We start from the raw sequence: 25,412 nt of genomic DNA, 5'->3' as shown, positions 1-25,412 counted from the left end.
TAATAATTAATGAATTAATTTTAATTTTGATGAAAGATTGATATCTGGTTGAAGAAGTAGGTAGGGATTTGGTCGATCATAGATTACCCCTTTCCGTCTTCAATTCAATTCTTGGTTCTTCTCTTTTTCTCTCTTGATTCTAATAATCTTCCCCTCCAGCAACAGTAGCAGCCTTCTTCTCTCTCCAATTTGACACGGGTACGAACCCTATTCAACAAACGCCTATTCACCATTTTCCAATTCCTCCCTTCTTCCTTCATTCGCAGCAGCAGCAGGTGGGTTTCGTGGTTTCATTCATTCATGGAGATCGAATCCCTAACCCAATTTTTATTACCCACCAATGTACCCATCTTCTTCACTGTCTTTCTCATAATCTATCTCATTGCATACTTCATCGTTTTCCGTAAATGGAACCCCAATCTCCGGCCAGAAGCAGCCAGTTGTATGATCTCTTTTGCCCACGGCACACCCGCCGTGTTCCTAGCCTGTTACGGCATCTTCACAGATCAAACCCGTTCTTTTGCATCAATCAATACCCAATTCCAAAACATGGTTCTTGATTACTCAATCTCTTATTTCTTAATGGATCTCTGTCACTACCTCATTTTCTATCCTAAAGATGTTATCTTTATTGGTCATCACTTGGCCACGCTATTCGTCTTCATTACTTGTCGATATGTTGCCCTCCACGGTGCCTTCTCCATTCTGGTGCTTCTAATTATAGCTGAAGTTACGAGCTTGTGTCAGAACACTTGGACTCTTGCTGGTGGTAGAAGAGCTGATTCAGAATATGCAGCTAAGGTGTATGATGTTTTGTCTCCTCCATTTTATGTCATTTACTCAATAGCTAGAGGTTTGGCTGGGCCTTTATTCATGTATAAAATGATTGTGTTTTTCGCTTCTGGTGCTGCTGAGAATGTGATTCCAAGATGGATATGGGTTTCTTGGGTGATTGTAGTCTCGGTTGCAATCTCTGTTAGTTGGTTGTGGATTTCAAATCTTTGGATCCAGCTGTTTGCTGAAAGAAGTAGAAAACTAGAGGAGAAAATTAGATAAATTAGCTCTCTTCTGTCCATTTGTTTCAATGCTCTTGAATTTCAATGCAAACTTCATCAATAAATTAATATATTATGTTTTATAAACCTTGGAAAGAAACTGATGTTTGTCTATGAAACATACTTCATTTGTGGATTGGTTATTTGAAAACTTGTTTTTTGGTCAATTTTGTGACAGAAATACACACACAAGCATGATTGTAGTTTCAATTCAACTGTTATTAGTATTACAGATGAGTTCAAGATAGAACTGCATCCACTCTCCAGTTTAATCTTCTTTTGATGTTATTGAGAACTATTGACACAGGTTAGAATCCAGCCTTGTTTACTTTCTGATTTGATTATCAGCAAAGAGGAAGAATCGATTGTTGTCAGACTTCTTTAAGACTTAAACAAAGTTCTATTGTGTCTGTGTTTTTTGACTGACCCTTTTTGTGTTCATTTACCTTTTTTTCTGTATTTTAGATGACATATTTTGAATGATATGACTTTTATTTAAAAGTATGGTAATCCTTGTGGTACCTAATTTCCTTATGAAAGAGAGCAACTTTATTTTGGGGTTGAAGAAAATATGGGTACTCCTATTTCCTGCCTCTTTAATATCTTAATTAAAGAGTCACCCTTTTCACTTTTGGTTGTTGAAAGAGTTAATGCATTTCTGCTTTTCAAATAAGCATTTTTTATTTATCCACTGCTATATCCCAATGGCAACAAGATAGGCATGCCTCTATAAAGTTTTGGGTTTGAGTCCGTTAACACTCCAAAGAAAAGAAAAAACACTTAGAACAATTTATTTACAATTAATATTCAATACATGTTTGTAAAAAAAAAAATACTTGAAAGTTTATTTACAATTAATATTCAATACATGTTTGTAGCCGACATGTAAATTATTATCGACTCTCTAGGTTCATCGATTTTTATGAGTTTCCCCTGGACTAGTAATGATTTATGTGGACTGAGTTTTTTTTTTTAATCATATATGTATGTGATACAAGAATTTATGACAATTCATCCTAACATGAATTGCAACAATTTTACTGGATTTTCACAATTATGTTGTTGAAATCATCACAATTAATGGATTAATAAAATATAAAATATGTTTTGTCTTAAAAAAAATAAAAAGAAATTGAATAGCTGACTTTATATTTCATGCTGGATAAATACAAATGAGAAATATAATACTAATGGCAATATATATCAAGGAAGAAACACATGGTGGTGATGTCTTTGAAATGATTTTGAAGTTTCACAAATTCCAAACTAACCGTACACAAATATCTTTTTTACTTGTATAATAATAATAATAATATAGTAACAAATGAAAAACAATAATTGACCATTAGTAAGCCAATGTCACTATTTAAGAGAATAACTTGTAATCCTTTGCTGAAAGTATGATCTGCCTCAGCCCTCCAATTGGTGACACTATCATCAACATGACTCCTAGTATTATGCATATCTGAATTTCAAACATAACAAAAAAAGAAGTTAATTAAACCTAAAAAATAGACAAAAGTACAGACAGACAGATGATGATGGTTCATAAGATCATACCCAGTTTGTGATCCATGACAAGCTAAACTTTTTTGGTTTGTAGATTGACAGCCACATGATGCAAGGCAACTGCACAAGATAAACACCATTAAACTGCCTACTATACAAACTTTTTTCTTATTGCTGTTTGTTTCGTTTCTTAGTGGGAATAGAAAATCAAAAGTGTTTTCAAATCGGGCAATTGTGTGGAAACACTTACAAAGTAAGTTGTTGGGGCGAAAGCAAATCCTCCAAAGAAACCCAACAAACCACCGAAGAAAGGAATCATCATGCCAATAAACATTGTGAAAGCTGCAAATCAAGACAACACAAGATGTGTGGTTAATTAGTGGTCAAGCAATCAACTTTATACAACCAACAAATAAAAATTACAAAATTCCCATAAGTTATTACTTACCCACGTAAGTGTTACGCGAAATGAAACGTAGCCAGAAACTCGGTTTGAAATTGAGCTTCTTCACAAGGACGGTCTCAATCATATCGAAAACGGGCATAGCATATATTTGGTAACTCCCAATAACATGAATGACAACAAAGAGGTTGGCCATGGCAATAAGCCAAGTAGGATTCTCTAAAGTGAGAAGGATATTGTCTTCAACAGTGTTTCCAAATGTATAATATCCAATCAAGGCTACGGGGAAGTAACACAAAGCCACCACGATATAGGCTACGATAACACCTTTCCACATCGGTCCTTTTGAAGGCTTCTCGGGTGTGGAAGGGATTGTAGCCTGAATCTCGAGGACTACATTGTGACCTGCGTAAGCGAATGCCACATCACCCAAAGCACTGAAGAAGTTGAAAACCGTCCCAACTTTGGTAGTAGCTTTGTATCCGTATTCCACATTTTCAACCACTCCCTTGTGGAGAGAAGTCGCCCATGCAATGGTGGAATAGCTCAAGGACATAACTGCGGCGGCTAAGGAGACTCCGGAGATGGAATTGAAATTCGGGAGGTGCGATAGAACAAAGTGGACCGAGGCGAAGATCATGATGAAATAAGTTTGTCTAATGTTGTGACAACTCTGTTCAAAGTATTTAAGAATTAGATAATTAGTTTGATTTAATAATATATATGTGAAACTATATTATAAAGTACCTTGTTGCTAAATACTCCCGTAGTTGAATTTTTGCCACAAACCAAGTCATGGAATTTTTTAAGGGACTTGCCTCCCGTTACCATGTAGACTATGTTAACACCAACTTCCACGATCAATTGTTGTGGCACGACGATCCAGAGCCCAAGTTTCTCCCCGAAAGCGTGCTGCCCTAACTCGTGATACCTATCGAATCTTTTTCCCGGGACCATTTCATGCATCTCTACCATTTGCCATAGAGTGTAAAGTGTTACTACCCACGAAATAACAAGAACGGCCACTCCAGGTCCCCTGAATTTGTGAATTTGATTTAAATGACTAAAATATTGGTAACATTTAAAAAGAAAAATAAGGCTTATCTTCTAGTGTAAACAAGCATGCACGATCTCCACTATCATATGTATCATATAGGATTTGTTCATTTGAATAATTTTCAAATCTCATAATCTTTTCACATATCATCTCATCGATCACATAATTAAATTATGAAAGAAAAACACTAAAATACTCATAAATGTTTTTTCATCAAATAAATCGATTAAACAAGATAACTTTTGATTTCTTAAAATTGAACTTTTTTTTTCATTTAAAGAGAAAAGAAGAAAAAGGAGTGTATATATATATACCAGCCAAGTTCAGACATGGCGAAAGGAAGACTGAGAACTCCGGCGCCAACCATGGCGGTGACGTTGTGGAAGGCAGAGTACCACCATTTAGCATTTCTTGATGATGTAATTGGCAGCCAGTCATCAATGGCCTTCTCTTTCGCTGTTCTTGTGTCCAATTCCTACAAGAAATTCATAAAGAGGAATCTCAGGATCTGAAAACCCATTCTTAACATGATTGTTTACAAATCAGAATCAAAAAATTGGCAGGAAGATCGATTCCTAGGATTATTTGAAATCGAGATCTCAATATTTAGAGAGAGACCCACACAAATGATGATGAAAAGTAAAACGGAATCTCTTTATTTGTTTTGAACAAAAGACAAGAGAAAAGATTCATATAAAGATTGGATCTTTTTGTTTGTTGGAGAAACAAATCAATCATTAAAAAGTACACCCACAAATGATAATTAACAGAGAGACTTACATTATTACTGGTGCGAGAGGGAGCTTCAGTACCCATTAATGGCGATTAGGAGGAGAAAGGAGAAGAGAGAAGTTCAGTTTGAATTGGAAGAGAATAATGAATGAATGAATGATTCATGTATGTATGTATGTATATTCTTGAGTTTATATATATATATATAGAATGTTAATAACTATGGCTGATTAGGAAGAATATCATAATATTCAATGGCCGGACGGAGAAAAGAAGATGGTGATGCATTTGGTTGACTTGCCAATTCAGTGAAGACGACTCAGCCGGCTTGTTTGGATCAGAAACTAATTAATTTGTGTGTCCCCACTGCTTTAATGTTAACGTATAATAATAATTCATGGATACCATTCATTTTTATTCAATGGGAAAATTCTAGGAAGTACCATGTGACATGTTACTAATTACACCTTCTTTCATATTGGGTTGTTTTTTTTAAATAAATTGTTTTTTAGAAAATGGTCAACTCAAATTCATGATAATTTGCTCTATCATTTTTTTAAACACAATTTATTAGATGACTAGAATTTTAATGGGTTTAATTAATATAATATCATTTATATTTAAATTTTATAAAATAATTAAAAATATTTTAGTAAATAAATTAAGTCATTACAAACAAAATGGTCCATTAATAACTTATTTTTACAACTTAAATATAATTAATACTTTTTTTAAATATGTAACTTAAATTATAACATAAATTCTAAATAGTAAAAATATTGTAACATTTTTTACATTGATTGTTGATAAAAAAAAATTAAACGCATCAAATAGATTGTTGTTAAACAAGTTGCTAAAGAGATATTAATATTTTATTAATTAAAACGATACAACTTCTTCTAACAAAGTAACAAAGTAATCTTTACATCTTTTAAAGCAACATTAATATAGAGAGAAAATACAAATAATTTTGTTAATATTTTAAAAACGTTAGAATATATATATATATATATATTCCGTTGATTAAAAATAATAATAAGTGACTATAAAAGTTAGAAAACTCTAATCTTATCTTATTGTGCAACTAAGTTTGTACTAATATTATTAACATTAATTAATATGTAACATTGTTTTATAAATATAAATATATGTTGTCATATGAAGTTACAAATATAAAAGAAAATATAATTTGATTTATTATTTATTTTATTAAGATGCTTTTATTGTTAATTAATTCTTAATTAATTTTAAAATTTATTAATTATAAGCTAAATAAAAATTCAATATGTTTTGTATTAATAAAATAAAATGTGTTACTCTACCATTATTTTTAAAATTTTACAATACATCTAAAGTAAAAAGTAAGTTAAACTACTTTTAAATATATTTTGAATTATCTTTAAAATTATTTTGTAATTCATCTTGCATTACAAATAAATTAATATAGTTTTTTAATTTATTTCATAATCTTAATTTTAACTAGATAATAGAGCAACTTATTAGGTTTGAAGAAATATTTTGTTATATTTTTTTAATTTTTATACAATTATAAATTAAAATAAAATATATCATTAAATTACATTAATTCTTAATTAATTTTGAAACTATTTTAAAATAATTTAGAACTGTGAAATTGAACGAAATCTTTTAACTTATTACGCAATCTACCTTTAAAAAATTGTAACAATAAAATTTTGATTTTTTTTATAAAATAAGTTACAAAGTTAGATAATAATATGTAAATAAATAATTATCAATAACTTATTTTGTAGGAAAAAAATTCTCTTAAACATATATGCTTGTACAATTAGCTCACTTATTGTATATACTAATAAAAGATTATTTAAACATACGAACTATCAAAAAATTAAATATTTTTAGTAAAATGTAGTTAATTTTTATTTTTTATTTTATATGTTTTTTAATTAAATATTAATATATTTTCTCTCTAATTCTTTTTATTTTTCATTTATTCAGTATTTATTATTAATTATTTTAATTTTATTTTATTTATATATATATATATATATAATTATTTTAATTTTATATTTCTTTATTTATTTTATTTTTTTCTTATATTAACATTAATTATTAATCATTTTTAAATTGTTTGGTCCAATGATTAGATATAATAATGACTTACCTTTTTAATAATAAAAATTCTTTAACACAAAAATAAATTAATTAATAATTAAAAATTGAATAATTATATCAACTCATTCATTAAAAAATTAAAAGAGTAATAATCAAATATTAGACAAAACTATATATATATATATATATATATATATATATATATATATATATATATATATATATATATATAAACATTAAAACAAATAAATATTTAAACATAAAATTAAATAATCATAATTAATTAAAATAAAAAATGAATTTTAAACATAAATAAAAAATTGAACATTGCAATTAGTTGATAAATACTTATTTTAATGTTATTTCAGTCGAAAAGAGCATTATTGCAAAACAACATATTTTTGTAGCGGTGATTAAATGGTTACTACTTATATACGTAAGTGTTAAGCGAAATGAAACGTAGTCAAAAACTCGGTTTGAAATTGAGCTTCTTCATAAGGACGGTCTCAATCATATATCAAACACGGGCAAATCATATATTTGATAATTCTCAATAACATGAATGACAACGAAAATGTTAGCCATGACAATAAGCCAAATAAATTTCTCTAAGATGAGAAGGATGTTGTTTTCAACATTGTTATCAAAAGTAGGCTACGAGAAATAACACAAAGCCACCACGATATAGGCTACAATAACACCTTTTCACATCGGTCCCTTTGAGGACTTCATGGGCGTGAAAGGGATTGTAGCCTAAATCTCGAGGACTATATTGTGATCTACGTAATCGAATGTCACATCACCCAAAGCATTAAAGAAATTTAAAACCGTCCCAACTTTGGTAGCGACTTTGTATCCGTATTCCCGTTTTCAACCACTCCTTTATTGAGAGACTAGATTAAGGACATAAACATGTTGACTTGAGTTGGCACGACACGAATGAACTTGTTGATTATAATATTTTGAGTGGATCTAAATACGATACGACACTCTGATGGAAATGAGTTTCGACACGGTACGAAACAATTAAACGTCTAAAACGAATTTTCCGATACAACGGTTAAAAGCCAAAAACTAGGTTTGAAATTGAGCTTCTTCACAAGGACGGTCTCAATCATATCGAACACGGGCATAGCATATATTTGGTAACTCCCAATAACATTAATCACATGAAAATGTTAGCCATGACAATAAGCCAAGTAAGTTTATCTAAAGAGAGAAAGATATTGTCTTCAACATTGTTACCAAACGTGTAATATACCATCAAGGCTACATGGAAGTAACAAAAAGCCACCACGATATAGGCTACAATAACACATTTCTACATCGGTCCCTTTGAAGGATTCTTGGACGTGGAAGAGATTGTACCCTCAAGATAGGACTACATTGTGACATGCGTAATCGAATGTCACATCACCCAAAGTACTAAAGAAATTGAAAATCGTCCCAACTTTGGTAGTGTCTGTGTATACGTATTCCCGATTTCAACTAGTACCTTGTTGAGAGAAGTCGCTCATGCAAGGGTAGAATAGCTTAAGGACATAAACATGTTGTCTCGAGTTGGTACGACACAAATGGACTCGTTGATCATAATATTTCGACGAGTGGGTCAAGACACGATACAACATGGATGAAATGAGTTTTGACACGACACGACACAATTAAAAATTTGAAACGAATTGTCCGAGTTGAATACGACTATTTAGACATGATGCCCAACTCTATTCAATAGTTTAGATATCAAGGTGTATATTAATTATGTATAAATTTCATAAATAATAATTAAGTAAAAATTATGATCTAAGTAATTATAAGTTTTAATTAAATTAACAACTAAAATTAACTGATAAAATATTTAAATTGGGAAACAAATTTTCTTATTAAGGTAAGAAATATTCATTATGTATAAAATTTCATAAATAATAATTAAGTATTTTTTTGGTTAAATATAGAAATTTATCTCCAACTTCAAGCGTTTTAAATAGAAGGAAATCCAACTCTTTATTTTAAATATAAAAAATTTAAATTGATACTTTATCTTTAAAAAAATATATATATTCTTATAATTTATAATAATGGCTTCATAATTTATTCTAATATGAACTATGAATGTTTTTCTTTCTTCATCTTATTTTCATTACATTGATACTTAATTAATTAAAAATAAAAAAAAAGTAGTTGAAAATTTTATTTTGTGTCAGTATTTCATTTAGTATTTTTTGTTATATAAATGAATTTGTCATCTTAGATCACTATAGTCTTTTAAAACAAAATAAGGTTTTTAACAAAATAAAAATGACATTTTTATTGAAATTGAAATACAACTGAAGCTTGTTATTCCTAAACTAATTTTGATTTGTATTAGGATTAATTTTGTTATTTGTTAGTTTTAAGGAAATTAAAACAATATTATATTTCAAACACAAGAAATGATTTAGTGGAGACAAACTTAAAATATTTATATACAAGCTTATCAGAGTACCAAAATTTGATTAATATAATAAATAAATTTTAAATTATGAAAATAATTTCTCCCTCCTAACCCAAACCACGATCGTGCCAGCACTTTTTATAGCAATTCTTCACAAATTATCCTTTATTAAATTTATTTATTTATTCATTCTAATTCTAATGTATTATAGTTAGTATCCTAACAATTATAATTTCTTTAAACTAATATTGAATCAAAGAACAAGAAAACATTATATTATTTTTTATTAGGTCGGTGAAAAATCGTCGAATTTTTAATGATTGTCGTCTGATACTTTTGAGATTTATTCAGGAAAATCAGTAAAGTTTATCGGAGAATTAATTGTTCTTCTCGTTGATTTACGAGATCAATAATTTATTGAGTACATTTTTTCTTATTTTTCATGTAATAATTTACTATTATGTTTAAACGATTTTTTAATTTTTAATATAAATGAAATTTTTTTATAAGAAAATATTACTTCTTTTTAAAACTAAATATATATTATCAAGTTGTAAACTTACAAATCTTATCGTAATAGAATTTTAATGTTTAAAAATTGTAATGATGTATATTTTTTATTATACAAAAAAATTATTTAAAATATGATATGATTGACATCTTGTCACAATTATAATGAAGTATATTTATTTTTTCATTTAATATACATGATTTATTTCTTTTGATAAACTCAATTCAATAAGTCAATCAAAAAAAAATTGAATTAATAAAAATTTTCCTTCTGTAATGTTTCAATTTTAATTTCTGTTAATAACAATTAAAATGGGAGTCACAACAATAATTAATTGTTGGGTTGGTTTAAAAAAATATGATTAGATTAAAAAAAAAGTAATTTATATCAAATTGTTTTATAGAGAATGATTATTTTTGAATTAAGATAAAAATAATTTTTTTAATCATGATTAAGATTATAATATATATTAATAATTAAATAAGACTGAATAAACAAACTTTGAGTTTAATTGTTTGATACTGATTTGATGTATGGTTATTTAAAAATACTTTTGGGTTATTTGAAAATATCTTGTACGATGAAAATGATAGATGATTTGGAGTTATTTAAGATTTTATTAATTTATTTTTTATGATTAATAGTTAAATTATTATAAAAATAAAGATAATTAATTTAATAAAAATGACAAAAACAAAAAGCTTGATTGCGGCCGTCGACTTCTCGTGTTCTGGCTGTCATTATTTGATTTTATTTAATTTATTTTCATCCTGAAGACCGTTGACTAATTAAGATAACACATTATCATATATGAAATCTCTCAATATGTGAACATGACGAAGAAGATCATTACAAATCTTATTTTAAAACCCTCTATCTCAATTTCGTATGAAATTCATAAGATTGATTTCTCATTATAACACACAATATAATTTAGTCAAACTTTTCGTTATTAATTATTTAAACTCAAAATGCCCTCATTTTCATTTAAATCACGTTTCTAATTCTCATCGCTTACTCGTTAACTTAATTACTCATCGAATGAAAATTTATGAATTTGAATTCAAACTCGAATTAAATAATTTGGACAAAAAATTTTAAGTTGGGTTGATTTTGAATTAGGTTAGTTTTTGATTGAATTGAATTTGAGTAGGGTTGTAAAATTAATTGTTGTCTCGTGGTTAGTTGACCTGATATTTGCCTATGTTATGTGATGACTTCATCACGATGACTCGTAAAATTCGGTAGTAGACAGCAAAACTTATTAATTTTAGATTTTTTAGAGCTTTTGAGGTCGCATTATAGAAAAAAATAAGAAGTTAGGTTGTGTTTATTAATTGAAGTTAACGCGACCTCCATTTTAATTTAAAACGTTTTAGGTAAGAATTGAATCCATAAATTTTGATCCGTTTAAAAAAAACAAAAATTACTAATTGTAAATTGGAATTCCATATACACAAACATAGTCTACTTATATTTATGGTTGGTTTCATACCCTTCCCTTAGTTGTGTGGGCTAACATGAGTTAACAAATTATAAAGAAAGATAAATATATGTGATGATACAAGTTATGAGCCAGCTATGTATTTATGGGGAATTTTTGTCGAAACTTACAAGGATTTTTTTTAAAATAAAGTAAAGTCAAACAAGGAACATTCTACATGACATCCTCAAATTTCAAATCCTTGTACTTTGTGTAACCTTTCTAAGAAATATCATATAATTTATTTTTTACTTGTCATTTTGCTTAAACATTTTATTCTCTTCCCCTTTGTCTCATTCCGTCTTGACGGACAAAACAATAAGAATCATTATAGACTTGCACAAATAATCTACTACATTATTTACTTTTGTATTAAAATGTCGATGATATATATGAAACATGAAAAATGAGTGGACATTTACGATACATAAGGGCTTGTTTGGAAACCCCGAGTTTCAACAATTTTTTTTAGTTTACTTAAAAATAATTTTGTTTTAAATATTTTATTGAGGCGTCAATTTATATGAAATAATGTTTTGGATCTTTCAACTACACTCTAGCTCCAACTTTACGCGTTTCCAAATAGGCCCTCGATATCATTGTTATCCTTGTGATTGCTTACACATAATGTTTAGACAAAACTCTCAATAGGAAGAAGCCATTTTCAATCAGCCTATCCTTTTGGGTTTGTTGGTTGGTTCTTTCTTTTCATTTTTCACATGTGGTTGAACTTAGGTTCATACCATCTTTTTTTGATTCCCTAAAAAATGAGAGTCAAATTTAGTGATGTCTGCAAGTGTAATAATTGTGCAAGAAAGAAGAAAGGAATATGAATGCGGGTACCACAATTTCAGTTTAAGTGACCTAGCTAATTACCAAATGCTTATTTAAAAAACAAAAACAAAGACTTTTTTGAAATTAAATTATGAGTCAACTAATACTGCCAGTCTGCCAGAGACAAGTGGCCTAGAGATAACCGCAACCGCGGGACAAGGACATGGAACAATCAAAATTAATTAGGTTAATATTAATGTTTTTTTAACACCTTTAACTAATTAATTTTCTAACCCTTTTCTTTTTTTTTTTAACTGATATTTGCTTTCAAAACTTCAATTTTCATAAAAAAAAAATAAAAAAGTTCTAGTCAAGTGACAATGGTAGTCTATAATCCTCGAACACTTGAGATGACCTCTTTGGCTTCAGCTATCATTGACGGTGGCAGCTACTGCACGACGGATCCTCTTATGAATGAACAGTGAATTTTATTTTTAATTTTAATTCCTTATTATAAATGTCAAGTTCGACTTGATAAATTCTGATTGGTTGGTTAGCGGGTTGAGCAATACTGACCTGACTTGACATGTTTAATAAATTGGATCAAAATTTCTAACATGAACCAAACATATATATTGATCCGATCAATCTGACTCATCAAATCCAATTTCATTTAACCCAGTGTAATTAATATTACTTCTCTCCATTTAAAATTAAAATCACTATCAATACAATACAAAATAAAGTTACATTACAAATTTGCTTACATAAAATCCTAAAAAAAAATAGTGATTAAGTGGGAAGGGTAATAAAAAAAAATTAAATAATTATAAACGGTTGAAAGGTGTAGTTCATTTATAATTTGTACTCCAAAATACATACCTATTTTTTCGTGTCCGAGTCAATCCTCTTATTTTCTATGAGTTGTCTAGTATTTCTATCCGATTGGATAATAAGCTTTAATAAGTCATGAGTTGATGTTTAACTTCTTAAAAATAATTTTGTTTTTAAAAAATATATATAAGTTCTCTGTTTTTTAAGTTGTATGCTCAATTAACCTGTGTATTTATTAAATTATAATTCAAAGTATTTCATTTCAGACTATGATAACGCGTTTATTAATTTTAGTCCTGTTTCTATTTCGAGAATTTTGTTTTACTACTATTCCCGTTCGATATCGGAGAATCACTACAGAACACTGTTTATACCTCCATTAAAACTAAAAATTTATATATGAAAATTTTATATAATTATATATCGAAAATTCATCTATTATAAAAAACAAATATAAAATTTTTGTTAATAATTTTTTTAATATAGGAAACTAATATAACGCTAACGGTCGTAACTTCAACTTCTATTTAAAACATTCTAAAAATTCAAACGTGTGACATTTGATTTTTTAAAAATAACTCTTGACACTTGAACTATTTTAATGTAATTATAAATAAATATTTAGTAATGTTATATATTTAATTATAATTATTAATGTTTGAAACAAAACATAAATACCATACCTAATTAAATCAGAAAAAATCGTCTAAACGAAACCACTCAATAAAAAATCGCAAGACAAATTATAGTTTGCATCCCTATCTCCAACTCGTATAAACCAGTGGTTTAACTTCTCTTAGAGTGTATAACAACTGCTTGAGACAACTCCTCAAATATCTTTCAAAAGTTTTCAAATTGTCTAACTAGCAACTATAGTCTGGCCCATTTTGTTCTATTAGGAAATAGATTTGGATTAATCTAATAGACAATATCATGATGGTGTGTAACCATGATGCCATCATCATTGAGTTTGCAAGTTGACAACAAATCATAAGACTATATCAATTGCAGTTCAAAATTCAGCTTAGTTAAAAGGGAAATTCTTTCTTAAGAATCATATAGAAAAATAAATAAATTAAAAAAAAAGTTTGTTTTAAAAAAAGATAACAATACTTGTAGGCTAAGATTTGTCAATTTTTCTTGCAACAATTTATAATTTACCCAATTAAATTATTTTTCTATATTAATCTGTAATTCTTCATCTCACCCAACCTCAAAAAAGACATCTCCCCATCATTCTTTGTCAAAATATAGAATTTAGCATCGAAGATATCTCATATAGCCATGGAAAAGCTGTAAAATAATAAGTAACACTATTACTGAAATAACTAATAAGGGTAATTTTTACTAATCTTTTCGACTTTAAAATGAGAATCAATTCGACTTTTAAAATGAAGAAATTATGAATAAAGTAGATAGCTATGGAAGAGCTGTAAATAATAAGTAACACTACTAATGAAATAACTAATAAGGGTATTTTTTACCAATCTTTCCGAGTTTGAAATGAGAATCAATTCGACTTTTAAAATGAAGAAATTATGAATAAAGTAGTGGGTAATGCTTGTTGGGATTGGAATAATGGTATTTATTGTCAATGAAAATTCCAAATAACTAAAAGACACATGTTAGCTAGCTAGTTTTGAATATTACTTGCCGTTTCAATTACGGCGACTATTATTAATTAAATTGTCAACATGTCTCTATACTACTCTTTTTTTCTTTTTTTTCTAATTCCCTTCACATTCATCATTTATATGATTTCTCAACACAATTGTGTACTTTAATTCTTCTATATTATCATTAAATTGAGACTATGCTTTTGCATAATATGCTAAAAAAACATTCAATTTTAACAAGTAATTTATTTTTTTTTGTTAATCAAATCATTTCATTATTAATTAAAATATTTTTATTTTATTTTAATATAATATTAAATATTAAAATTATTTTAATTATTTAATAAAATAATTAAAATTATATTAAAAAATCTAATTATTTCAAAATAACCTCGCATCAACAAATACTTCAAATCGCGACCAGGGTTTACATTTTTATCTTATCTTCAAGTATTATATTCATTCGGTGTGTCTGAAAATAAGTTATTTTATGAAAAAATAAATTATCAAAAAATATTTATATTTAAATTTTATAAAAAAATATTAAATAATTTAATAGGTCATAGTTGGTGAATGGAAATGTTTGAAAAATAAAATGATTAAGGTCTTATTTTTTTTTAATAAAATTCAAATTAAATTAATTTTTTAATCAATTACTTTTAAACAATCAAATCATTATTTCATTAACAAAAATACTAAAATATCATTTATTGTAAAATTATTATTTTTTATTTTATTTATATATATCAATACTCTTAAATCTTTTTACCAAAAAATAATCATCACCTCTTCAAAAATTATCATCAACAATTATTATCTTTTTTTCGCTCTAAATTTTTTTAAAAACTCTAATTCAAACAAGGCCTAAGTGAGAGTCATAGGATTTCTTACCAAAGTTGTTGAAAAATATTAATCAGATAAAATAAAATAGTTGTTGAAAAATATTAATTCTATTAATCAGATAAGCACATTAATTCTTAATAAATAAAAATACATTTAAATATTTAACTATAATCTTATCTTATCTTATCTTATTTATTTTATTTTTAAATATAGAAAATTTGATTCAGTATCTCAAATTTATATTATAATTATTATTCTGATTATATTATCGATAATAATTATAAAAATTTGAATATTAGTTTTTATTAAACAAATTCAGATTTTTTATTTATATTTATAGTTGTGTATGATTCACACATTGACAAATATATTAATATATTAATGTCCTTTGATTAAACCAAGGTTTTTATGATATGTGTTATATTAAAATAATTTGTTTTTTATTTTGTTGAATAAAAAAATTAAGAAAATTATTTATTTAAAATATTACAAACAACTAAAATATCATTAGATCCGTACCTAACTATTTTTAATAATAAAATAGAACAAAATGCTGGTTGATTGTTTTATTGAAAAATAAATGGCTGGTAGAGTAGCCCATAATAAACAAATCCTAAAATTTTCAACTCTTATAAATTATATAACAAAAAATAAATCCACTAGTCATACATTTGACTTTGTAATAAATATTTGTAATATTTTCTTACTTTACACTCTTTACACTCTTACAATTGTAAGTTTTCATTCTTTCATCACAATTTTATATATTTTTTAATCAACTCTACTTTAATATCAATTTTGACTGCTTCCATTACTATATTCATCTTATCTAAGTTAAAAGGATAATAATTATTTTCAGGTGTCAAAACATATTATTTAATTATGGTTTGCTTTAATTTTCATTTTTTAGCCATCTAGACTTATCTTGATTTTGTTACCCAATTTCTCAATTTCTATTAGAGCATGTTTGATGTTGGATATTTTTAGTGATATTGTTTTTACTTATATCACATTTTCTTTTCAGACCATTCAATCACTTAATTATCAATTAAAATATAAAAAAAAACTCCTATTTTATTTTTATAATATTAAAATTTTTAAAATATAAAAAATATTTGAATAATTTAAATAATTAAAAACTCAAATAACATTTTTATTTATATATAAAACAAAATTTTATTTTAAAAAATCCAATAAAAACTCTAAGTAAACCCAATATCAAACAAACTCACTTGATGTTGAATTTTTTCTTTTTAACCAAAACACACCTATCATATTTTTTTCAATCAATTAATCTATCAATCAAAAATATTAAAATATCATTCCTTATTTTATAAAATTTAAATTTTAAATACAAAATACTACAAATTAATAATCTAAATTTTCATCAAACAAACTTTTTTTTAAAATTTAACAAAAATCCCTAATAACCCAACATTTAACAAACTCTTAAATTTTTGTATTACTTGCAAATTTATAAAAGAAAAAAAAAATATAATATTTACAACACATAAAGAAATTGTTTTCCGAGGCTTCAACTAACATAATTTCAACTAGTAGATCCAAACAGCTAAAATAATTTTTCAAGCCTAAAGAATGCAACCAAAATTAACCTATTAATAAGTAATAAGAACATCAACAACTAAGTTAAGTTAATAGGAGATGCAAGCTAATGGTTTTATAGTTCTTTACCAACATTCAAGTGTTGCCCTGAATTAAATTGTTTTAAAGACAATAGAGGAAGAGGTACACATATTGTTATGTCTAAACAAAGAAACCTAGTTATTGTTGCTTATAAAAGGAAAATTTGATTCATTTCAAGTAGACACACATACTTTATTCATTTCATCAATATTAATTAGTCATGTAAAAAAAAAAAAGACTCCAATACCTATTTCTTGATAGCTGCTACTTCATTTTTGCGAAAAGCACAAAAGTGTTTAGATTTCGCCCTTTATGACAATTCAATTTCATGAATATTGACCACTTTCCTATAGATTTCATCAACATCTTCTCATCACCCTTCAGAATCCAATCCAGTTTCTCTATTTGTTCCTTCACTTTGCCAACCAATCTTGGACATTTGTCATTTCACTAACAAGTATACTTTCACAGACTGCATCATTTGGAAACACCCTTTTATCCAATTTTTTGTTCATTCGAGATTTCGTTTGAAAAAAGGGGTGTATTTATATACATATATATGAACATAGTCTGACCAGATCCAGATACTTAAAAAAACCGCACCAATGATAGAATTGTTCCTAGTCTTCAATAATAGCACAATTGACCTCTTAACCAAATACACAAAAACGGAAACTTGCCTGTTGATGGAGGCTTTTGCAGTTTGAGGATGAGACCGAAACCTCCATTTCCTCACGAAAGTTCATAATTTGCTCCCAGCACTCCAAGCAGAGCAAATCTAGACAAAACGTTTCCTCATAACCACTATCATTTACGCAATGACCACACTTCATGCACCGAGCAATGCAAAAGGTGCAAGCTCTACACGATTGACAACTCTCTGCAGGGCAATCGTAGACTTGCCTCGGTTTCTGGCACTTTGGGCATGCCTCGATATCAATAGGACGATCATCATCACAAGATAGATACAAATTCCCAGCACCATAGAACCGAGGTTTATGGGAAACAATTGGTTTTTTGCAATCAATATCTAGTAAGAAGTTCAACTCCTCAAATTGTTCCATTGTCACACCATGATGACCACCTACCCTTAACTGCTTTATTCCAGGGAAGGCTGAGGATTTATATGACTTTAAGCAAGATATGATATTTCCAATGCTTAGTGTCGCGCATCCAGGAATGTTAAGCTGCGATTGGAAGAGCAAATTGGATAGTTTCACTATGAAGCCATAAAGAGAATATACTATAGTTAATAATATATAACAAGATCAATGATAGTATCCTCTAATCCATGTAAAGGTAACCATCAGCCAGAAAATCACTTTAAACAAGACACAAACCTCATTGTGTTAAGGACAACATTTTTTTCCATGACCTTCTAACTCAATCAAAGGTGCTTTTTTCAGAACATTTGAGACTAACCTCTAAAGTGTTACCTATGGTGTTAAGGACTGCAATTGTCCGTGTGAGTGTCATGTTTGAATATTGTGACAAAACTTCTTGTCGATCCTGAAATGTCCCTAGACACTTCTAGGACATCAAGGGTAAAAAATCTCTACATCTAAAGACCAAGATTTAGTTTATTTCTTGGAAAGAAGCTCATTTTGCTTGATGAAGTTTCATCAAAATCTCATTTTTGCTTTCTCAACTTGTGGTATGCTCTTTTACTTCAAAAAAGCTGCAAAACAGTTTTGTACAAATGATTTCAAACTTAACAGAGGCGTAATTTGAGCCCATTTTAAAAGTATAGAGCTCAACACGATTCTCTGATGCAAGTTCATGAAGAAAAAAATGAACTTCTAGTCCTGATTTCTTTTGTTTGACTTACTAGGATATGTTCTCTAAATCCTTGTGATTTGAGCTTGATTTTCTTTTCATAGACATGATTTAACAAAGGAATTCTAAACTTAAGAACACTAACCTTTGTTAAGCCAGGGTTCCTTTCAAGTACACGCCTCAAACCACCAATAGTTATTTTAGTACATTCAACCAGACACAAGCATTGAAGATTGCCTTGTGCCCTATCAGTCAGCCATAACAATTTGTCATCAGTGAGCGTTTTGTTCAATGGACAATCTATATGAATACTCCTCCAAAGAAGAGGATCATTTTGAACAGTACCACGAAAAGATTTGCAAACCATTCCGATATTAAGAAGGTCCTTCACACCAAGGTAACCAAGTGCGAAGAACATCGCATCGTGGGGACACGCCCCATCATTGTTATCGATATCATCAACACAAATAATGGAACATTCTTCAGAAATGTTACTATTAGGAACATCATCATCATCGTCATTATCATCAACATCACCCCCCTGGACCCAATATTTCTCATAGCCAAAACACATTGAATCATCATCATCATCATCATCATCTATGTTGCTGCTACCCATTACCAGATCACCATCACATAAAGCTATCCCTAACCCTTCGTGGAATTGCATTGATATTTCATTAATCTTCCTTTTTCTCCCATCTGTTGTGAACTGCGCAGGACCACCATTCCAGAATAGATTCAATCCCTTATATACAGAATCATCATCTTCCTTGTTCATCTCAACACCTTCACAAATTATAAACCCTAAAGAATCCAAATCTTTCTCAATATCCTTAAGCCATTCAGAAACTGCTGTAAGAGTAGCAGTTAAATCCATACCAAAGGGATCAATTGGCAGCAAATCAAGAACATCATCGTACAATTTCTCTGATCTCTGCTTTCTATACTCCATCATGTTACATATATTATTGTCTTCTTCTTCTTCTTCTTCAAACTTTACCTAGAGAAAAGAAGATTATAATAATGAAGAAAAACGTTGTCTTGAAGGAAAACCCTGTTATGATAATGATTGCAAAGAAAAAGTAGAGAAAGCAAATAAGCTATAGGATGAAGAAAATGATGGGTTTGAAATAGGAAGCATATATAAATGAATGGATAGACATATAATTAATGAGATAAAGGTGAGACCTAGAGCAAGTGGTGATAGATTTCAATGAAGGAGGAAAGCATTGGTTTGATCATAGAAAATAACTGACAGAAGAGAAGGAGGGATAAGAGAAGAAGGCGGGGGAGAATGTAAAAGATACCATAGGCAACAAGGGCGTGCAAGTTAGCGAAAATGAAGGAAGCAAAGAAGAAAAGAAAGAGAAAGAGAAAGAGAATGGAATCTCAAAGTGGGATCAATTGACCATGGATGCCAGGAGCAGGGCAACTCTCAAGGATTTTTATTTTTATTTATTTACTTTATTATACAAAAAATATAAATAAAAAATTGTTATTAATTAATTTTAAAAATATCATAATCCAGTCAAAACTAAAACCCACCTAAATAAATAAATAAAAAACTTAACTTGATATAATATGTAAGATTATTATAATATTATTAAGAATATTAAATATTTTGATAATATTACTATTTAATTCAAATCAAATAAATAAAATTTAGTAATAAAAAATTCATAAAATATGTTAGTAGAACATTTTTTTTACTTTCATCGTTATTATTTTATATTTTAATTAGAGGGTTTGAGTTTCATAAATCTTAATTAAATTGTTCTAAAAACAATATAATCTACCCACTAAATCTTGACTTAGTGGGTCCAAAAATATTATTTTACCCTTTTTTTTATTTATTATATCACTTCTTTAACTAAAATATTAAAATGTATTATTTTTTATTTTATCATTATATATCAATACATTTTAAATATTTTTTACCAAATTTTTTTTTTATCAATTCTCAAAATCATCATCTATCATTGTTTCCTAAATAACTCTGTAATTTGAATAATTTCAATCCAAACAAAGATTGTATTTATTCTTGATCTTAGGGGATATAGTTTGTTTTTCAAAATTATGATAATTTGTAATAATTATTTATGTTGGCCCATAATTCCTAAGATCTTTAACAAGCCATAATTGTATTTGGGCAATTTTCTTCAAAATAAAAATACATTTGTGTAGACATTTATTGTGTAGAATTTGGTTATATATTGTGTTTATTATTTTACTTGTGTACACGGTTAGATTAACTTCTTATATTTAAAAATAAATAATAATAATAATATTTTATTTATTTATTTTGTATTATATTTTTATCGTTTTAGATTAATGTTATTTTTTTTATTTTGAAATAAAGAAACATGATCAAACTAAAAAGGATGCTTAATTTGATCAATGACAGACATCATGAAGTAATTTGGTCCAAGTTGTCTGACAAAGACATGTAAGATAACTTCTTATGTGACGAAGAGAGACCTGTCTAAAACTTGCCCATTAAGCTATGAAGCATCTTTGAAGAGGAAGTGAAGAATAGACAAACCAAAAAATATTCCTTTCTTAAGAAAATTCAAGATATCATATTTTATGTTATCAAAAAAAATCTTACATATAAAAACCATACCAATCTTTTTATTTTAATTCAATGTTTATTTTTGTGAGGAAATTAAATATGAAACTTATAATCAGTTAAATAAACGAGCTTACTTTTGTGGATCCGATCCTTATTTATAATTGTCTATAAGAAATGAACTTAATTCAGAGACACACTTTCATTTATACTCGTATTGATATGCTTATCACTATTTTAAATTTGTGAAATATCTCTTGCATGGATATTAACATTTTAGAAGTAAAAAGTTTGAGAAATGAATCACGTAGTATTAAAATTTGTGAGATCCCTTAATATATAATTTATCTAGAAGATAATTTATTAATCATAATTAGTTGAAAACAAAGAATAATATAAATGCAATGAGAAGTCTTAAAGATATTTTATTTGTCTGTCACTAAATAAATGTAAAAGGAAAAGGTAGATAAATAGTAAAAAAAAATAATCTTAATAAATATAACATTTAAAACAACTCAAATTTAAAACAATTTCTTTTATATAATAATATATATATATATATATATATATTAACCAATTAAATGTTATGAAAATTAATTAAAAATTAATTAAAAATTAATTTTAAAAATAATAAAAACAATTATATAAAGACTTAAATATCAAGTCTATAAATAATATTAAATATTTTTTTATGACTAAATAAATGTAAAAAGTAGATAAATAGTAAAAAAAAAAAATCTTAATAAATATAACATTTAAAAACAACTCAAATTTAAAACAATTTTTTTTATATAATAAAAAAAATATATTAACTAATTAATGTCATGAAAAATAATTAAAAACAAAACTTACAAATCAAGTTAGTAAATCTAAAAAAAAATAAAAAATCTTTCAAATATTATAATAATTAATATACTTAAATTATTTGAATAAACCATCTTTCAGTTATAATAAATCCATAATATACTTTGACCAAAAGTACCATAAAAACTATCAAGAAAAGAAAGAGTTATTGAATCCAGTTAAGAACAAGGTACAAAACATCATCACATCTTCATCCACTTTGGTTTATCAGGCTTCTTAGCAGCAGCAGCAAGCTCAGGCTTCTTAGCAGCAGCAGCAAGCTCAGGCTTCCATTCAGAAGAAAATGGATTCACTCTTGCCATTCTTTCAGCAACTTCTGCAGCCCCATTTGCATTTTCAGATTTCATATCTAAACCTTTTAATGATAACACATCCTCTTGAAGGAAGGGATCTGAACTAACACTGGAGTTCTCACCTGCCAAGCAAAAGAGTGATATCATCATCCTAGCTAATCACATTTGTTCCTAAAATAGCTTGATCATTTCTCATTTGGGTCGAGCCAAACTACAAATTTCTCCACTAATATAGAACATTATACAGTAAGGGCAATGAGTGAGTAAGCAATGGGTACCTTTAGGTAGGTCATAAGAGAAGTACACAATGGCACCTGGAACAAATCCAGCAGAGTAGAAATCCTGTGACATGTCAGTTATTTTCTTCTTTGGTGGAGTAGTGTCTGAAAACAAAATTGGACTAATGTTAGACAGAAATAACTCAATTACTCTCATAAGTAAATAAGAAAATTTTGAATTTCTTTGGAGCTTACACAAGTAGAAGGGTAGATTCGGTTGAGCTATTGCTTTCTTCATGAGATCAATTAAGCTCTGAATTGGTTCAGATGGATGAAATGTAGACTCTAATATGATATCATTAGGAAACTTTACCCTAATCACAGCCTACATAATGAAAAACAATAAGATTTGTTAGAAACTCTATTGAAGAAGAATAAGTTAGTCAATGGCAATAAGAAGTTTTAAATTCATACTTTAGTTATCCTTGATCTTCGGGCAGCCTCTTCTGCATCTCGAATTTTTTTGGTCTTCAGATGTTTATCTGCTCAAAATCCAAAATGAGCTCTGTCAATGCAAGCTTACATATTAATCCCATCTTTCAGTTCAATTATATATATGTATACATGAATGGAAAGTGATCAAATTACAGCAATTATCAGCTGCAAATAGACATATACACAGAATTTACGAATTTCAAATAATCCAATCAACAGAAATCACAACATTCAAATCATTAACCAAAATAACCCCAGATCAAACAAGCCCCTTAGCCTCCTTACCTTCCTTTTTGGAGGACATCATTCTGAAGTAATCCTCTGCTGTGAAATCATAAATATCATCTGCATCATCATCATCTGTAAAAACATGAAAATCCAACAATGCTTAAAGCTTCCTTATGAACAATGAGTAGACAAACAAGAAGGAATCAGTTACTCTTCATACCAGCAATGGAAACATCATTAGTTACTGCAGATGCATGTGATGAGATCTCATATACACGAATAGCTCGACCAAATTTCTCCTTTGCAGATTCAAACAATGTCTAGAATCACATGAAGAAATTGAAAAGGAGACAATTCTAACAATTAATAACACAGGAAACAACCCAGAAACAACTGAGAAGATAAAACCTAATATCTTTATCAAGCAATTGAATCCATCAATGATCAATCGGAGCAGATAGAAGGAGGAATTCGAGAATTTGAGATAAGGGTCAACGAAAATGAACTACCTTGGTAGTTTCTGCATTCCCTGGAGCAATCAGGCTTAACTTCTGCTTCTTCCAAACTGGATGAGAATCAAGTACCATGATCAGCTCAAGAAATGCCGGCTCTCTCTCTCTTACCTATCTATCAATGTATCTTTACACTTTCTTTCTCTTTTATTAAACTAGAGGAAAGGTGGGGAAAGACCGGAGACTGAACAAGGTTAAGTTTGACGAGGGTTTTAAAGGTGGCGCATCGAAACGGGGAATGAACTTAGCCTCCGGTTTTAATTCGAATCGGGTGCGGAGAATTCTAGAAAAATGTTTTAAAACCCGGTTCTAATCCGAATCGGGTGCGGAGAATTCTAGAAAAATGTTTTAGAACTCGGTTATAATTCGAATCGGGTGCGGAGAATTCTAGAAAAATGTCGGGTTTGACTCGTGTCACTGTTATTTAAGGAAAATAATTTATATTACAAATTAAATATTTATCTTCATTCATAATACCTTATAACAAAATATGAAGTATAAGTATATACATTGGTGATATTATATTGTTTGTGTTCCAAAATGTATTAAGGACAAAACATTTAATATCATATTTGCTTCATTTTGGGTCAATTATAAGTCAAACTATGACATCTAACTTGAGCTCACTAATTTGAGAAATTGTTTGGAAATTGTTTTCCACTAATTTTTACAATAATAACTTTAGTTTAAAAATGGATTGTTTATAACCTTGTTTAACTCACTTTTTAGAAGTTGAGAAATTGTCCCCAATTTTCAAATGTCATTTGCATTTATTATTGAGTCATTGATGTGAAATGATTAAACTTTCTTGATAATCTTTATATATAGTAAGAAATGGATTTAAGAAGAGACTTATATTTGCAATCTTAAATGACTAGTTGACATTACGAGTAAATATTGTTAAAACAAAGTGTCTTTTTTATTTATATTTTTAAAATTAATTAACCTACAATACACTTTTCTGAATTTGAATATCTCCTTTATGGACAAAACAATATCTTTACGGTTATTGAATATTTATTAGTTGCTTCTTTAATAAAATCAGATTATGGATAATCAATTCCGAATATATTATAGCCGGAGTCATATCTAAGAGATCAATATCACAAGTTAAATTTTTATTAAATAAAAATTTAAGTTAAAGTGGAGTAAATGTTATAAATGTGGGGATCTTATCCATAAAACTTAAAAATTTGAGCTTTTTATTTTTAATTCAATTGTCTACAAAGTAACAACACTTTTTTTCATTCCTCCCAACTTCTAATACTAATGTCACATTTTTCCATTTTTATATGTTTTTCTATTTGAGTTGTACAACATTGTTTTGGTCTATACATTTCTTTTCCCAAATATCTAGAAGCCTTGTCATTTTATTTGGTAACAGATGAGAGAAACACCAATATAGCTTGTATGGAGAGTTTTCCTTTAATATAGTCACATTCTTGTCTTAGTATTAATACATGAAAAA

General features: G+C 28.0%; 4 protein-coding genes across 4 annotated transcripts; 1 reads left to right on the top strand and 3 right to left on the bottom strand.

Annotated features, from left to right (window-relative positions):
* Positions 1-59: 59 nt before the first annotated feature.
* Positions 60-1,191, top strand: LOC124921110 (TLC domain-containing protein At5g14285). The gene has a single exon (XM_047461726.1). The coding sequence runs from the start codon at positions 301-303 to the stop codon at positions 1,054-1,056; it is 756 nt and encodes a 251-aa protein (XP_047317682.1). The 5' UTR covers positions 60-300; the 3' UTR covers positions 1,057-1,191.
* Positions 1,192-2,185: 994 nt separating this feature from the next.
* LOC124917767 (lysine histidine transporter 1-like) lies at positions 2,186-4,967 on the bottom strand. Its single transcript, XM_047458090.1, has 7 exons — positions 4,805-4,967; positions 4,339-4,499; positions 3,715-4,003; positions 3,013-3,640; positions 2,815-2,906; positions 2,616-2,684; positions 2,186-2,520 (listed from the first exon to the last, which is right to left on the bottom strand). Exons 1-7 carry the CDS (start codon positions 4,838-4,840, stop codon positions 2,422-2,424), a joined length of 1,374 nt encoding a protein of 457 aa, XP_047314046.1. The 5' UTR covers positions 4,841-4,967; the 3' UTR covers positions 2,186-2,421.
* Positions 4,968-17,001: 12,034 nt separating this feature from the next.
* On the bottom strand, positions 17,002-20,169 carry LOC124917695 (F-box protein SKIP14-like). Its single transcript, XM_047458056.1, has 3 exons — positions 19,954-20,169; positions 18,908-19,765; positions 17,002-18,173 (listed from the first exon to the last, which is right to left on the bottom strand). The coding sequence occupies exons 2-3, from the start codon at positions 19,718-19,720 to the stop codon at positions 17,637-17,639; spliced, it is 1,350 nt and encodes a 449-aa protein (XP_047314012.1). The 5' UTR covers positions 19,721-19,765; positions 19,954-20,169; the 3' UTR covers positions 17,002-17,636.
* A 2,082-nt stretch (positions 20,170-22,251) lies between these two features.
* On the bottom strand, positions 22,252-24,149 carry LOC124922321 (plant UBX domain-containing protein 1-like). The gene is made up of 7 exons (XM_047463053.1): positions 23,942-24,149; positions 23,653-23,752; positions 23,490-23,564; positions 23,184-23,251; positions 22,965-23,094; positions 22,770-22,874; positions 22,252-22,613 (listed from the first exon to the last, which is right to left on the bottom strand). Exons 1-7 carry the CDS (start codon positions 24,017-24,019, stop codon positions 22,381-22,383), a joined length of 789 nt encoding a protein of 262 aa, XP_047319009.1. The 5' UTR covers positions 24,020-24,149; the 3' UTR covers positions 22,252-22,380.
* Between the last annotated feature and the right edge of the window lie 1,263 nt (positions 24,150-25,412).

The sequence above is a fragment of the Impatiens glandulifera genome, chromosome 1 (assembly GCF_907164915.1).
Source record: "Impatiens glandulifera chromosome 1, dImpGla2.1, whole genome shotgun sequence".
NCBI classification, from domain to species: domain Eukaryota; kingdom Viridiplantae; phylum Streptophyta; class Magnoliopsida; order Ericales; family Balsaminaceae; genus Impatiens; species Impatiens glandulifera.
This window is presented reverse-complemented; position numbering and strand designations above follow the sequence as displayed.